The sequence below is a fragment of the Sapajus apella genome, unplaced genomic scaffold, assembly GCF_009761245.1.
Source record: "Sapajus apella isolate SASKATOON/1434 unplaced genomic scaffold, GSC_monkey_1.0 scaffold59, whole genome shotgun sequence".
NCBI classification, from domain to species: Eukaryota; Metazoa; Chordata; class Mammalia; order Primates; family Cebidae; genus Sapajus; species Sapajus apella.
The window spans coordinates 8,308,864-8,323,645 of NW_022436999.1; the positions used below are offsets into that span (position 1 = coordinate 8,308,864).

Consider the following 14,782-nt stretch of genomic DNA (forward strand, 5'->3'; position numbering starts at 1 on the left):
GGCAGTCCCCACCTCAGACTATGGCCTGCTTACAGGGGCAGCAGGAGAACCGTCACTTCATCCCCTCTTTTTAAATTTTTTTTGAGACGGAGTCTCGCCCTGTAGCCCAGTCTGGAGTGCAATGGCATGGTCTCGGCTCACTGCAACCTCCGCTTCCTGGGTTCAAGCGATTCTCCTGCCTCAGCCTCCCTAGTAGCTGGGATTACAGACGCTTGCCACCACGCCTGGCTAATCCTTTGTATTTTTAGTAGAGATGGGGTTCCACCATGTTGGCCAGGCTGATCTCGTGATCCTCCTGCCTTGGCCTCCCAACGTGCTGGGATTACAGGTGTGAGCCACCACCCTGGCCAACCTCGTCCCCTCCTATTAGCCCTGGGGCTTGGGGAAAGTGGGTCCTCCTCCCAAACCATGCTGCTAACCTGACCGGGCCCGAAGTTGGCATGGGTGGATGCTTCAGCTGGTCAGCTGGGAGGTCCTTGACGGATCTGGCCTAGAAAGAGGCAGGGCTATTCCATCAGCACCACAGCCCTCCCATGGCAGGTTTGCAGCCAGGGGTTCATGGGTAGGTCTCTGTGCAGCCACTTGGCTCCTTGCCTTTCCACACCACCTACAGTGCCCTTTCTGGTTGAGAGGCATTGTATAGATAGGGAGGCAGGGCCATGGGTTCTTGCCCCAGCTCTGCTATTAACTTGCTGTGTGCTCTAATCTCAGCCGTCACTGAGCTTTTCTGGAACCCTGTTTTCCTATCTGCGATAGGAGGGGCTGAATCCCATGACCCCAAGGCCTCTTTCCAGCTCTAGATTTCTGAGAATCTCTTTTCTCACATCAGCATCTACCCCATTCCCAGCCTCCCCCGCCCCCTTCCCTGATAAGGCCCCCATTGTTGATTCTACCTACATACCCCTCCCAGAGGCATGGCTAGAAATAAAAGGCCCCAGGGAAATCCCTTATCTCTTATGAATTACAAAAGATCTTTACATACACACTCAGATACTTACAGGGCTTTGTCAGCCTTCCCCCCGCCACTCGACTCCCCCGGGATCAGAGAGTCTGCAGGCAGCAGCTGGCCGTCCCTCCAGCCTGCTCGGATGTTTGTGCACTTTCCCTGGGCAGATGGGAACCCCAAGAGTATCTTTTTTTTTTTTTTTTTTTTAAGAGACGAGTCTCATTTTCTTGCCCAGGCTGGAGTGCAGTGGCGCAATCTCGGCTCAGGCAACCTCCGCATCCTGGGTTCTAGCAATTCCCTGCGTTAACCTCTCAAGTACCTGGGACTACAGGCGCAAGCCGCTACGCTCGGCTAATTTTTTGTATTTTGGTAGAGATGGGGTTTCACCGTGTGGCCCAGGCTGCTCTGGAACTCCTGAGCTCAGGAAATCCACCTGCCTCGGCCTCCCAAAGTGCTAGGATTACAGGCATAAGTCACAGCGCCCGGCCCCAAGAGTAACTTTTTTAAAAAAAAATGGTTCTGCTTCAGAAAAGGATTTGACCTCTTGGATATATATATATATCTAGATACAATCTTCCTCGAAGTCTTTTCTTGACAAAGTTGTGAGCTCTTTGTAAAATCCACTTGTGAATTACCAGAGCTCTTTGTAAAATCCACTTGTGAATTACTCAGCAGCACGTCGTTGTCTTTGGCCGGACCTGGAGACCTCTGCCTTTGCCTTCTGGGGCCCCTCCACCGAAGTGCACAACTCCAAGCATTGAGGAGGGGCCTCAGGCCGCTTCCGTACTGCCCTAAAGGGGTGGGGCCTCAGGCCCTTCTGCACTGCTTACCTGTTCAAAGGGTTTCCCCCTGTCTCAAGCCTCGGAATGTTCCAACTGAAAATGACCGAGAAAGGAGGGGCCGAGGCCTTGCCTGCCACTGGCTGAGATTCCCCTTCCGTATTTCTCAGTCCTGAGCGTCTGTTACTCCCGAAGCAAGAGGGTTTTTTAGATCCTCGCGCTAGCCCCACAGGTCACTGGCCACAATAATTGCTCAGCAAAGCCCCAAGGAGGCAGAGGTGGATAGAGGGGTGAAGGATCATAAGAGAGCCAACGTTTACAGACCCGACCTCATTTTAAAAGGCTACAAACCACCTGTGAAGTAGGTCATGGGCTCATTCCCACTAACCGAGTCAGGAAGGTTCTCTCCCTTCCCCCAAGTGAAGTTCCAGGGACTCTCACTCCAGGCCTGTCTGACCCAACACCTGGGAAGGGGTGGGCGTCTTAGGAGGTCCTCTGCTGGTGGTCCCGAATGGGAGAGCAAGAAGAGCGCTGAGGGAAGGGGTCAGCTGTATCTGAGAGCTCATTGGTGTCTCTACTCACAGGGCCTTCTAGAAATCCTTCTTCCTCCTTCCCTCACCCCAGCCCCTGTTGGTTCCTCCTCCTTGTCCCACTCCAGGGAGTTGGCCAGCCTCCTGGGAGCTGAGGAGGGGAAGAAAGGATTGTCCCCAAAGCCCCTTCCTTCTCTCCTGCACCAACCTTCATTACACCCCACCTTTCTCGCCTGTGTCCGCTCCCCCATCCCAGAGAGGAAGGGAAGCCCTGCCAAGGCCCAATTCCTTCATCTCTCACCCTCATTCTTGGCCTTGGCCTTCAGGGTGGAGAGGACAGGATGCATTTTAAATTGTCTCTACATGAGCAGTCAGGAACGCTGAAGAAATCCTTGCATACATTGGAAAACCCCCATTTTCCAAAGCCAACCTGTGACCTAGCCGAATGATTTTTTATCGCACTGACATGGCCTCTGAATGCCCCGCCAAGGAATGTGGGCCAAGCACTCATTAAGAGGAAACAGAAGGAAGGTGGGATTAAGTTGGGAGTCAATCCTGGCAAAATCCATCTCTATATTCAGAGGACAGTTTTCTAAAGGAAGGAAAATGGAATGGAAGTATAGGGAAAAAATGCGGGCACAGAGGTCTCTAGCAAAACCAATCCAGGAAAGCAGAGGATGGGTAAGAGAGGCAAACGTGGCTGACAGGGTCTGGCAAGCTTCCCTTCCTGTATCTGCCGTGCCTCTTTCTCTGAGACCCAAGGGCACGGAGAACTCTGATGGTAGCAGGAGCAGCAGTGCAGCCCATGTCCCCTCCTCTGGAACCTACGCCCGCCCCTCTTGGAGGAAGAACAGGCCCTCCCCAGATGTATACCCAAATCAGAACACAGGATCCACTGAAGGACCCCAAGCCCAGGCTTCCAGTACCACCCCTGCCTCTCCTGCCCTTCCTCCCTGCTACAGGGTAATCAAGGCAGGGCTTTGGGGCCTCCAGATCCTTGTGTCCAATGCTGGCTCATTGTAGACACTAGGGTACAAAGGCTGCCAGATGCATAGAGAGAAGAGCGGTCCAGCCACAGCCCTCGGGGGCACTAAGGTGGGAAAAGATGAGCACCATAAACATGGGATAAAAGCCCAGGTGTGTCCATTTTGGGAGTGCATGTTCCAAACGGCCTCCTATGCCTATTAGACTTGTTGTTACCGGGAAGTGCGGACTCCTCAATTCTTAGTCTTACTTGGAGGGATTCAGCCAAGAGACCAAGTAGTAACGTAAGCAAAAGGTTTACTGAAGGAAAATAAAGAGCAGGGAGTTTATGGAAGTAGGCTCCAAGAGAGGAGCCAGCGGGTCCGGCTGGGAAGCAGCAGTATTCACGGCAAGAGTGAGGCAGTGGCAGAGGCAGTGCACTCTGAAAGATGGGGCAGAGCAGGCTGCGCAAAACAGAACGAGCCAGCAGCTCCAGAGTTCTGCCTTGCGGTTTTTATCACTCTTTTTTTTGTTTTGTTTTTTTAAAGCTAGTGGTTTTTATCACTCTTACTACATCACACTCTCTTTAAGTTCCAGCCTCTGTCTCAAGTCTCCACCTTTATCTAATTTCCTGCTTCGTCTTAAGTCTCTACCTTCTCCCCCCACCCAGTTCCTGCCCCAGGTTTGTGGGACTCTCCCTTAACTTTCAGGGAATGAAACTGCAGAGGCGGATGTCAGATATAAATCCACCAAATGGTGACGTTGCTAATTACCAACACTCCGGGAAGGTTGTGTATCAGTATTTATTGCACCTGCATATCTCGTGGGAATTTCTCCTTTGCCTTCTTTCCCTCCTTATCAGCAGGCAGCTGGCTACATTCCGACAGGTTAACTGCAGAGTGTGTGATGACTGGGGATCTTAAGGGGCGTCTTGCGGCATTCCTTCCTACATAACATATCTAGACAAAATGGACACTCCTGGGCTTTTATCCCATGTTTATGGTGCTCATCTTTTCCCACCTTAGTGCCCCCGAGGGCTTCGGGACCACTCTTCTCTCTGCATCTGGCAGCCTTTGTACCCTGGAGTGTCTACAGTGCATGTTTTGGGTGGTCTCTGGAATGTGAGACTTTCCAGATCTCCCTTTCTCAGGGACTCCCCCTCCTACTCACATCGATCTATCTAACAGTGTGACCTTGGGCAAGTCACTTGACCTCTCTGAGCACTGGTTTTCTCTTATAGCTCAAAAGCATTAGACTAGGTCAGTGGTTTCCAAACTTTCCCAGCCACATAACCCCTTCTTTGAAATCTGACTGAAACCCCAACATATAACCTGTTTCCCGAACAGTCCTAATTTGATGAGATACAAACATGATCAGTTTTACCTTTCTTGCAACCACTGCCTTCCAGCGTCTCCGTGGAGGCCCCTTCCCATTCCTAAGGCCACCTCAGGCAGACCCTGGTGACTTTCAGTGGATAAAAAGTCTACCCAGTTGTTTCAGTTTAAAGCTTCAATCTGATGTCTGGCATGGGGCCCACATCCTCCCATCCCCATCCTCTATTTCGGGTTTGCCCCATGCTTTCTCCTGGCTCCTTCCCTCTCCTCTGCAGCACTCCTCTGGGCGTTCCTCCTCAGCTGTTGGGGCAGGGAGGAGGGAGCAGAAAAAGGAGCAGTCTCTTGACTGCCTGAGGTGGCTCTGACCTCCTGGGTGAAGATGTCCTTGGTGCTTCAGCCATGCAGCTGCTTGGGGGCCTTCCTACCTCTTCCTGAAAGCTGCCCAGCAGTCAGGCCTTTGGGACTAGGTCCTGGCCAGATGGCTCCAGAGAGGCTGCCTTCCTTGGTGCTCACTTGGCATGGAGGAGACCCACCCATTCTTGCCCCACCTGGCAATGGGAGGCTGCCCTCTGCTGCCCCAATCTGTCCTGCCCTCTCTTTCTTCTACCCAATAGGCAGAAGGGCAGATCAGCAAGGTCTAGCATAAGGAGAGGCTCAGCCAGGGAATGACAGGTCAGCTTCCCCCTCTCGTGGGCCCCTGTGGCATCATTGGAAGCCCCTCCCTTGACTTGGGCAGGGGCCAGGGATCCCCCAGTCTCCACAGGCAGGTGCTGGGAGGTAAAAACCGCAGTAATTCCCCAAGGCAGTGCCTCCTTACAAGGGGAATTCTCAACTCCTGCTGCATATTAGATCCCATGAAATGCTCAGGAAGAAATACCAGTGTGCTGACCCCTGGTCACTTAACACAGCATCTTGAGGTGGAGCCTGAGAATGTTTCTTTTATTTTTTATTTTTTTGTATTTTTAGTAGAGACGGGGTTTCTCCACGTTGGTCAGGCTGGTGTCGAAATCCTGACCTCAGGTGATCCGCTTGCCTAGGCCTCCGCAAGTGCTGGGATTACAGGCATGAGCCACCGCGCCCGGCCGAGAATGTTTCTTTTAAAAGCACCTGAGATGATGGCAGAAAACAGCCAGGGTTAGGAACCACTGCCCTGTCCAGCAAGCTCCCAGCAAATGGTGGAGAGAGGGCCCCGTTAGACCTGCTGATGGCCAAGGAGGGTCTGGGTTCTCCCTTTGTGAGGTGGTGGGGGCAGACTTCGGGCCTGGTACCCTTAGTTTTGGGGCTTGAGGCACAATTTGAAGGTACCAGAAGAGTTCCCATTGAACATTCTACCATGAGTGGCTGTCGAACTTGTCTTGGCAGCAGAACTTTCCTCATGTGAGTGTCTGGCTGAAGTAAGCGGGGCCAGAGCTTCGCCAGCAGCATTGGAACCTGCCCCCACCTCCGCACCCTTTTAATGAAATAATCACTCAGGCCCCTTTGGCTCATTCTGAGAACCTTCGGTTGCTATTTTAGATTGGAGAGAGAAGGCCACCCTGCAGCTTTCTGAAGGAGGAATGGGGTGGAAATGGAGCCAGAGGCATGGGCAGGGTAGGGAAGTGAGTGGGTACCCACAGCAGGTTGTGGAAGAGCCAGGGTGTGCCAGGAAGTGGAAGCAGAAAGGAAGTAGGCGTGGGGGTGACGGAAGGTGGCTGCTGACCTCCCAGCTTTGCTGAGAACAGCCGTCTCTACCAGAGCCTCCAGAAAGGTGTGCTCCTCCCTATGCCCTGAGCAGGGGGAAGAAGAGGGAAGGTGGCCTAAGGACCTGCAGCAGCCACCACCGCCGGGGCAGCATGAGGACAGGCAGAAATCCGTTGGGGACGAGAGGCCTGCCACGGAGCCCCTCTTTAAGGTCCTAGATACGCCCCTGAGTGAGGGTGATGAGCCCGCAACACTGCTGGCCCCGCGGGACCGCGGGCACAGCGTGCAGATGGAAGGCTACCTGGGCCGCAAGCACGACCTGGAGGGACCCAACAAGAAGGCTTCCAACAGGTGAGTGTGGGGAGGCTGCTGGCAGAGGGGAGGTTGGGTGGCTCCCAGGGATCTCTCTGCCAGCAGAGCCTTAGTGATGTGGGCATGTCCTGGGGGAGGGGTGCCCTCTGCCTCTGGCCTGTAAGAGCTCCTGGGCACCCCTCTGGGCCAGCCACGAGGGCTACTTGGCATGATGGGAAAGCCCATCTCCAGTTCTGGTCCTGAGTTCAAATCCTATGTCTTCATGCCAGTTATTCAACCTCTTTAAATCGGTTTCCCCATTTGGAGAGAGAGGATGATGGAAACAGTGTGTCTTTTCACTACAGATACTGTTCCTGGCCCAGAGCAGGCACTTGGTGAACACGAGTTGTTATTATCCTAGTATCCCAGGGCTAGGGATAAGTAGGTAAAGGCTAGATAGGTCTTGGCACTAACAACATCCTTGTTGGAGCCCCACTTTTTATCAGTCTGGGCCTCAGTGTCCTCAGCTGTAAAATGTGAGTGGTGGGGGTGGGTCATGGCCCAGCTGCCTTCTGGAGGTCCCTTCCAGTGCTGTCATTCAGTGACTCTATGACCCTGAGGAACTGACTCAAAGGCTGCATCCTTTCCTGACCCTGAAACAGTCCTGCCCTTGGATTTGGTCTATCTGGGGTTGTCTCTGCCTGGGGCCCTGGGGGCCTTCTCTTTCTAGCAGCAGTCCAGGGTCCCAGGGAAATAGAGCAGCACCAAGAGGTTGAAGCCAGCCATATTTCCAGGGACAGCTGGCAGCATGAGCATGCGTGTGTCTGGGGGACTCACGAAAGCAATTCCAAATTCCAAAATGGAACCATTTGCAGGCCCAATTGCCCTGAAGTGGTTTATTTATTGCTTACATGGAGAGTCCATCAGGAAAGGGGAAATTAACATTTATTGAGCATCTACTATGTGCCAGGCATTATGTTAGGACTGATAAAATCTTCACAACAATCCTGTGATATTGATGTTTCCATTTTCCGGGGGGAAAACAGAGTCTCGGAAAGGTTAAGTCATTTGTTAAAAGCAGTAAGCTCTTTCTCCAAAGACCCAGCTCCTTCTTAGTTACTGCCTTTCTGCTAGAGGAAAGATCCCTGAACGCAGAGTCAGAAACGGGACTTTGTAAAATGACTTTGCAGCCAGCTTTGTATGAGTCAATTTCTCCCTCTGACCTTCCAGAACTTCCTACCTATGTGCCCTACTAGTTTCTCCACCTTCCTGCCTTCAAAAGTAAGGGAGGAGAAGGGGGAGAGGAGAGGAGGGAGACAGAGGAGGGGGATGATCATGAGGAGGAGGAAACAGTGTCTGTTACTGTAGAAGTGCTGCAACCTGCTTCTCACGTGTGAGTGAAGGCGCTCGGGGCAGTCCAGCCGTTCAGTTATGAGCCTGGTGCTCTCACCAAACATGCCAGTTGACAGGAGCCCTATTTGTAAAATCTGTTCCTTTAAAAAGTTTGCTATACTTGGCACATCTCATCGAAACAAAAAACAATCACTGAAACAAAATGCCGTTCAATTCCTTCACAGTTCTCTAGTGAGAATCAAATATGGTAATGCATGTAGAAATACTTTTAAAAGTTCATTTTTTACTGTTGGTCTTAAGTTGTAATAGTTCTACCTCTAGAAATGTATCTCAAGGTAAGATAAGAATTATAGGCACAGATTTATGTGTAAGAATGTTCATCATGGCTGGGCTCATGCCCGTAATCCCAGCAGTCTGAGGCGGGCAGATCACAAGGTCAGGAGTTCGAGACCAGCCTGACCAACATGGTGAAACCCTATCTCTACTAAAAATACAAAAATTAGCAGAGTGTGGTGGCACGTGCCTGAAACCCCAGCTACTCAGGAGGCTGAGGCAGGAGAATCACTTGAACCTGGGAGGCAGAGTTGCAGTGAGTCAAGATTGCACCACTGTACTTCAGCCTGGGCAACAGAGTAAGATTCCGTCTCAAAAAAAAATTTTTTTTTCATCACATTGCTATTTAAATTATGGACAAATTTTCCAGTATTATAAGGTTCATCAATAAAGGGATTGTGATAGGCTTCCACATAGTTATTCAAAATAATTTTAAGAAATATTTGAGGATATGGGCTGAGTGCAGCGGCTCACACTTGTAATCACTTTGGGAGGCTGAGGCAGGCAGATCGCCTAAGGTCAGGAGTTCCAGACCAGCCTGGCCAACATGGTGAAACCCTGTCTCTACTAAAAATAAAAAATTAGCCGGGCGTGGTGGTTCATGCCTGTAGTCCCAGCTACTCGGGAGGCTGAGGCAAGAGAATTGCTTAAACCCGGGAGGCAGAGCCAAGATCGCACCACTGCATTCCAGCCTGAGTGACAGAGTAAGGCTCTGTCTACAAGAAACAAACAAACAAAAAAAGGAAATATTTGAGGATATGGAGAAATACTCATGATTTAGTGTTATGCTTAGAAACAGGATATAAAATTGAATATATACATAACCCAATTTTAGCTGTCTGTGAATAGTAAAAAAAAAAAAAAAAGTGAATATGTGAAGACTTGAAGGAATACATAAAATGTTAATAGCAGCTAATTTTTGGTAATGAAATTACATGCAGATAATTATTTTAACAATAAAACATGTTACCATGTATCAGGACAAACATGGTGTCATTTTTTGAATGGTGACACTGTAGGAATTGACCCTAGAGATGCCATGTCAGGATGGGTGACTTGCCTGTCTGCATCTTTGCAGGTCGTGGAACAACCTGTACTGCGTGCTCAGGAACAGCGAGCTAACCTTCTACAAGGATGCCAAGAACCTGGCCCTGGGGGTGCCCTACCACGGGGAGGAACCCCTGGCCCTGAGACATGCCATCTGTGAGATTGCTGCCAACTACAAGAAGAAGAAGCACGTCTTTAAGCTGAGGTGAGGCCTTCCTGGCTTTTGAAAGCCCAAGTTGGTGGCTTGATTGGGCATTGGTGGCAGGGCAGAGGCCCTCTGTATGGGTCCCATTCCAGGCCTCAGCTGCTCCTCAGGGGGTTTTCAAATCAAAGAGGCTGATGGTGCACACTTTGACCTCTCTCAGAAAGTGCTGGGCGGCCTGGGAGGGTTCTGGGTGTTCCGCTCAGGGTATTGTGGGATCAGAGCCAGCCCTCTGCCCAGTGCCCCCTCCAGAGGTGTCTCCATGACAGGAAACCCTTTGTCCTCCTAGGCTGAGCAACGGCAGCGAGTGGCTCTTCCATGGCAAGGACGAGGTAAGCGCGGGCAGCCTCGCCCAGACCTGGCTAACAAAGCGGTAGGTGGAGGACCCCAAGCCGCTTGCCTGGGAGCCCCCCATCGTTGCCTGGCACGAGAGGTGGGGGCCTGCGGGCCTCCAGACTCGACCGTGACCCTCCGCCCCGCAGGAGGAGATGCTGTCCTGGCTGCGAGGCGTGAGCACCGCCATCAACGAGTCCCAGAGCATCCGCGTCAAGGCGCAGAGCCTGCCCCTGCCCGCCCTCTCCGGCCCCGACGCCAGCCTTGGCAAGAAGGACAAGGAGAAGAGATTCAGCTTCTTCCCCAAAAAGAAGTAGCGGCTGGGGGCCCCGCGGGTGGAGCTGGCGGGCACTGCGGGGTCGGGAAGCGAAGGGACCAGGCGTCCCGGCCTTGACCTCGCCGCGGCCGCAGCCTCCTCCAGCCGCCGCCCGCTTGTCGGGCCGAGTCGCGGGCCGGGCCCCTGGGCCCCACGCTGCACTGCAAAAGCTGCCTTCGCCCGCGCGTCCCGGGCCGACGCCCCCTCCATGCCCTCGCCCGCACTGGCTCTGCTCCAGGGACCGGGGCTCCCAGCTCCTCAGGCGCCCTCGGGGCCTCCAGGCCTGGGGACAGGAAACGGTTCTCTGACGCACACGCCCTCCTCTCCCACCCTCCTCCTGAGCTGAGGGTGCGAAGGCCCCTTACCCCCAACCAAAAACAAAACAAAAAAAAGAGCTGGAGAAGGCTGGTGGGGCTCCTAAAACAATTCTTGCTTGGGGTCACCTCTCACCTGGTCGCAGCCAGGGAAAGGGGAAAGAAGAGGGCACTGGAAATGCCGGCCAGCCCCAGAGGGGCAGGAGGAAGGAGCCACAAAGCCCTAGCTCTGGGCCAGGGGCTGAGGGGGGCTGCCAGGACCAGACTGGGTCAGGGCCTTGGATGCTGCCAGCCTCCTCCCCGCTGGGCTTCGGCAGAACTGGGACTCTCACCTCAGGGGCCACCCCATCCTTCCACTCTGCTCCTCCCCCCAGATCAAAGGGCACCCACCACGGTTGGCGGGGCCTGGCTGAGTGCCTCCAGCACCCTTTGTGCCACCACCGGCAGTCCCAGGAGGGGCAGCAAGGTCAGGCCATTCATTTAAAGCCGTGGCCAGGCACAGGGCTGTGATCTGGAGTGACAGGTATGTCACAACACTGCCTAAGGCTCTCCCTCTCAATGCTGGGACCCTCCCCCTACTCCCAGTAGCAGCCAAACCAGCAATATCCGACAGACACAGGCCCCCTAGGGGACAGTGTGGGCGCCCAGATAAAAAATGGATATCCCCGCACCTGCAGTAAAGCATCTCAAAGCCAAATGCCCGATTGCATCCTGTCTGCCACTGGGACCGTCAGAGGGTAATGGCTGGGCAGACAGCAAAGTGGTATCACCTTGGGGTGGCAGAGGTGGCCATGCCTTGGTATTACCACTCATGCGACATAGCTACCCCTGCACAGCTGGGACAAATGTCAGGGCCAGAGCCATTGATCAGCTTCTCCAGAAGGTCCTGGCCCCAGGTCTTGGGGGGGGAGTCACATGAGTACACAGGTCAATATCTATCCCCCTTTATCCCTGAGCACCAGAAGGGGCTTTGCAACCTATGTCCCCAGGAATGGCCTTCCCCTTGCTGCCCAGGTCATACTTCCAGAAGGGAGAGGCCACTCATTCCACAAGGATTTCCCAACCACTCTACTCTGAAAGCAACACAGCTCTGGCCCAGTATCTAACTGGGTTTAGGTCCAAGAGAGGAGTCAAGTGGGGTGGGGGGCAGTAGGGATTCTCCCCCAGGGAAACCAAAGGTCCCCAGTTTCTATCACCTTCCCCGTGGGAAGGACCTTAGTTGCATGGAGATGAGAAGTGGGTGAGGTTCAGGTAGAAGCCACAGGGACAGGCATCCAGAATGAGCCTTCCCAGGAATCCTGAGTGCTGACCAGTGCCGGCAGAAATCACTTCTCCCCTGTAGTCCTGACACATCAGGGTAACACCAACTACAGCAGGCAGGAGCCATAGGAAGGAAGACATCATTCGATGGAGCCTGATATTCCCAGGTCAGATATTCCCACCCCACCCCGGTGGCCAAGGTCTTCATTTGACCTCAGTGCATATGACCCTATACAGGGAATCTAGTGTGTATCACTCACCAGCCTCTTTCTGTGTCTGGGGAAACCAAGGCAGTGAGGTGACTTCCCTCACCTAGGAATAAAGTGGACTCTGGCGCCCTTGAGGGCACGTTCTCCTCTGAGGCAGAGAGCAGGTTCCTTGCTGAATGGCAGATGGTGGCAAGCATCTCCCTCACCTGTTTCCCTGGGCCAGTCTTTAGGGAGCCAAGGGACAAGGGCCCACCCTCCCCCTCCACATGTGCCAAATCAGCACCTGAAGTGAGGCATTTCCAGCAAGCACCTCCACAGACACAAGAAAGGGCTCCAGTGGAAGAGCTAGCATCTCACCACCCCAGGTTCCCCGGCCTGGTCCAGGGCAGCCAGCTGCATGTGACCATTCTGTTGCCAGCTCCCCCGACATCCCTCCTGTCACCCGGCCCCAAGACATTCGACCAACTGGACTAAAACTGCAGGCACCCAGCTTTGGGAGACCCTGTGCCACATCAGGGCTAAGCGCTCCTAGTGCCCTGGCAAAGTCTTTTTTTTTTTTTTTCCTCTCCTTATTCTACTTTGCAGTCTTTTCTTTGACAGTATTCCCAAACTAGGTTGACACAGCTCCAGTCCACACCAGCATACCAGGCTTCCTCCCCAGGGCAGTTTAGAGGAAGCTCCTTCTGGGTGCGGTCAGGCAGTCCTCCTTCCCTTTCCTTCCCCCTGGTCCTGGCCTCGACTGACTCTGGCTGTGGAAGGTGTGGAGGGTCCTTGGGCTTCCCTCCCCAACCCGGCCTCCACTAGCACCACTAACAGGAGGCCTGTGGAAGGCTCAGCCTCTCCTCCACACCCCTCCTCCTTCCTGCCTGTCGGAGGTAACCAGGGTCCCTGAGGTTGGCCTTGAATCTCATTCCTAACTTCATGGGAGGGGGCAGGAATCCAGAGGAGGACGAAGCCAGCGGGACCACATGGCTTGGCAGCTTGGACAAACAAGCTCAGGGAGGAAATGAGGAGGCGGTGGCTGCAGAGGAATGTAACCCTGTTGGGCACAGACCATGCAATCTGGGGCTGGCCCTGGGGCCCGCTGGGCCCTGCCCTCCACCTGCTCAACCGTGCTTCCACCAACCAGAGGAAACCCAGTTACTAGTTTTTCTAATAAATCAATAATGCTCCATATTTCTCTCAGTTTCTTGTTTGACTAGCCTCCTCTCCCTCTGAACAGGGTCTCAGAGGGCTGGCACCATGGAGACAGAGGGACAGCCAGGCTCTCTAGCTTGTCCCTCGGAGCCTTATGGGATGACTGAAAGCACCTGGGTCTGTGCTTCACTGCAAAGCCCGAAAAAAGCTTATTTTTGCACTTGAAGGCTTGCTGCAGGGCAAAATCATTTCCAAGCGATGATCAGCCCAGGCCCTTCCCCACAGCGCTCAGGACAGGTCTCAGCACTCGCTGAACCACAGAATCCCCAGAATCTCTAAGGCTGGGATTCACCTCTAGAGGGAAGCTTCACTTGGTCTAGGGGGATGGAATGCAAGCACTGCCAGTTTCCAAAAGGCTCCCCAGATGATTCCAATGGGCAGCCAGTGAGAACCACCAAACTGGTGCCAGGTTCCCAGACTCACCTAGATGGCTATGTAAGGCCTGACTGGGGAAGGGGTTAACTACAACTTCCTGGGCCCCACGCTCTGAAGAGCCCCGGTTGGAATTTTGGGAAACAGCAAATCATCCATCTCTTTCGATTTATAGATGAGGAAAAAGCAACAGCTTAGGTGACCCAGCTAGTTAATGGCAAGGCTGGGATAAGACTCTGGGTCTCGACCAGGTACTGTGGCTCACACCTGTAATCCCAGCACTTTTAGAGGCCAAGGCAGGCAGATCACAAGGTCAGGAGTTCAAGATCAGCCTGGCCAACATGGCGAAACCCCATCTCTACTAAAAATACAAAAATAGCAGGGCATGGTGATGCGTGCCTGTAGTCCCAGCTACTCAGGAGGCCGAGGCAGGAGAATTGCTTGAACCAGGGAGGCAGAGGTTACAGTGAGCCAAGATCATGCCATTGCATTCCAGCCTGGGGCAACAGACCAAGACTCCATTTCAGTGGGGGGCAGGTGGGGGGAAGAATCTGGGTCCCCTGACCCTCACACTGTCCAGTGCGCTTGTGGTTACTCAGCATCGTATCCTGAGACTGGCCTGGCAGGAGCCAGTGACTGTGGAAATGACCACAGAAGATTCAGGGCAGTTGGCAGATCTTCCCTTGACCTTGTAAGACTCAAGGGACCCATCTTCAGGTTGGGTCAGAAGGCCCACAGGAAGGGCTCTGGCCCAGCAGCCCTGCCTGAACACTTGTCAGGGAGCTCTACCACCCAGGCCCTGCAGCCTCCGCTTCCCAGGCTCCAGCCAGAACAAATCGAGACAAACGAGGCTGGACCTCTGTGGAGAAAGGGCAGAAAACCCAACTGAAATAGGGAGGCATTCCTAACTTCTGAATCAGAGACACTTCTGAGAATGTGATAAAAAGAGGGGAATAAAAATGCACTTGTACTCCTCATCCAGCGCTACAGACACCTTTAGGACATTTCTAATCTCCAAGTTTGGATACCTTGCCTTCAGCCAGGCGTGGTGGCTCACACCTGGAATCCCAACGCTTTGGGAGGCTGAGGTGGGTGGATCACTTGAGGTCAGGAGTTCGAGACCAGCCTGGTCAACATGGCGAAACCCCATCTCTACTAAAAATACAAAAAATTAGCCGGTCATGGTGGTACATGCCTGTAATCCTAGCTACTCAGGAGGCTGAGGTAGCAGAATCGCTTGAACCTGGGAGGCAGAGGTTGCAATGAGTCAGGATGGCACCATTGCACTCCAGCCTGGGCAACAAGAATAAAACTCTGTCTCAA

At 53.3% G+C, this 14,782-nt stretch overlaps 1 protein-coding gene across 4 annotated transcripts in view; it reads left to right on the plus strand.

The window, feature by feature from the left end:
* Nucleotides 1-13,066, plus strand: part of SPTB (spectrin beta, erythrocytic) — a 138,392-nt gene extending 125,326 nt beyond the window's left edge. For all 4 annotated transcript variants that reach the window (XM_032245884.1, XM_032245880.1, XM_032245883.1 and 1 more), the window contains 4 exons: nucleotides 6,327-6,583; nucleotides 9,288-9,461; nucleotides 9,748-9,790; nucleotides 9,941-13,066. In XM_032245884.1, the coding sequence (XP_032101775.1) occupies nucleotides 6,327-6,583; nucleotides 9,288-9,461; nucleotides 9,748-9,790; nucleotides 9,941-10,108 (642 nt within the window). In that variant the 3' untranslated portion in view covers nucleotides 10,109-13,066. The remainder of the gene's footprint in view (nucleotides 1-6,326; nucleotides 6,584-9,287; nucleotides 9,462-9,747; nucleotides 9,791-9,940) is intronic.
* Nucleotides 13,067-14,782: the final 1,716 nt, after the last annotated feature.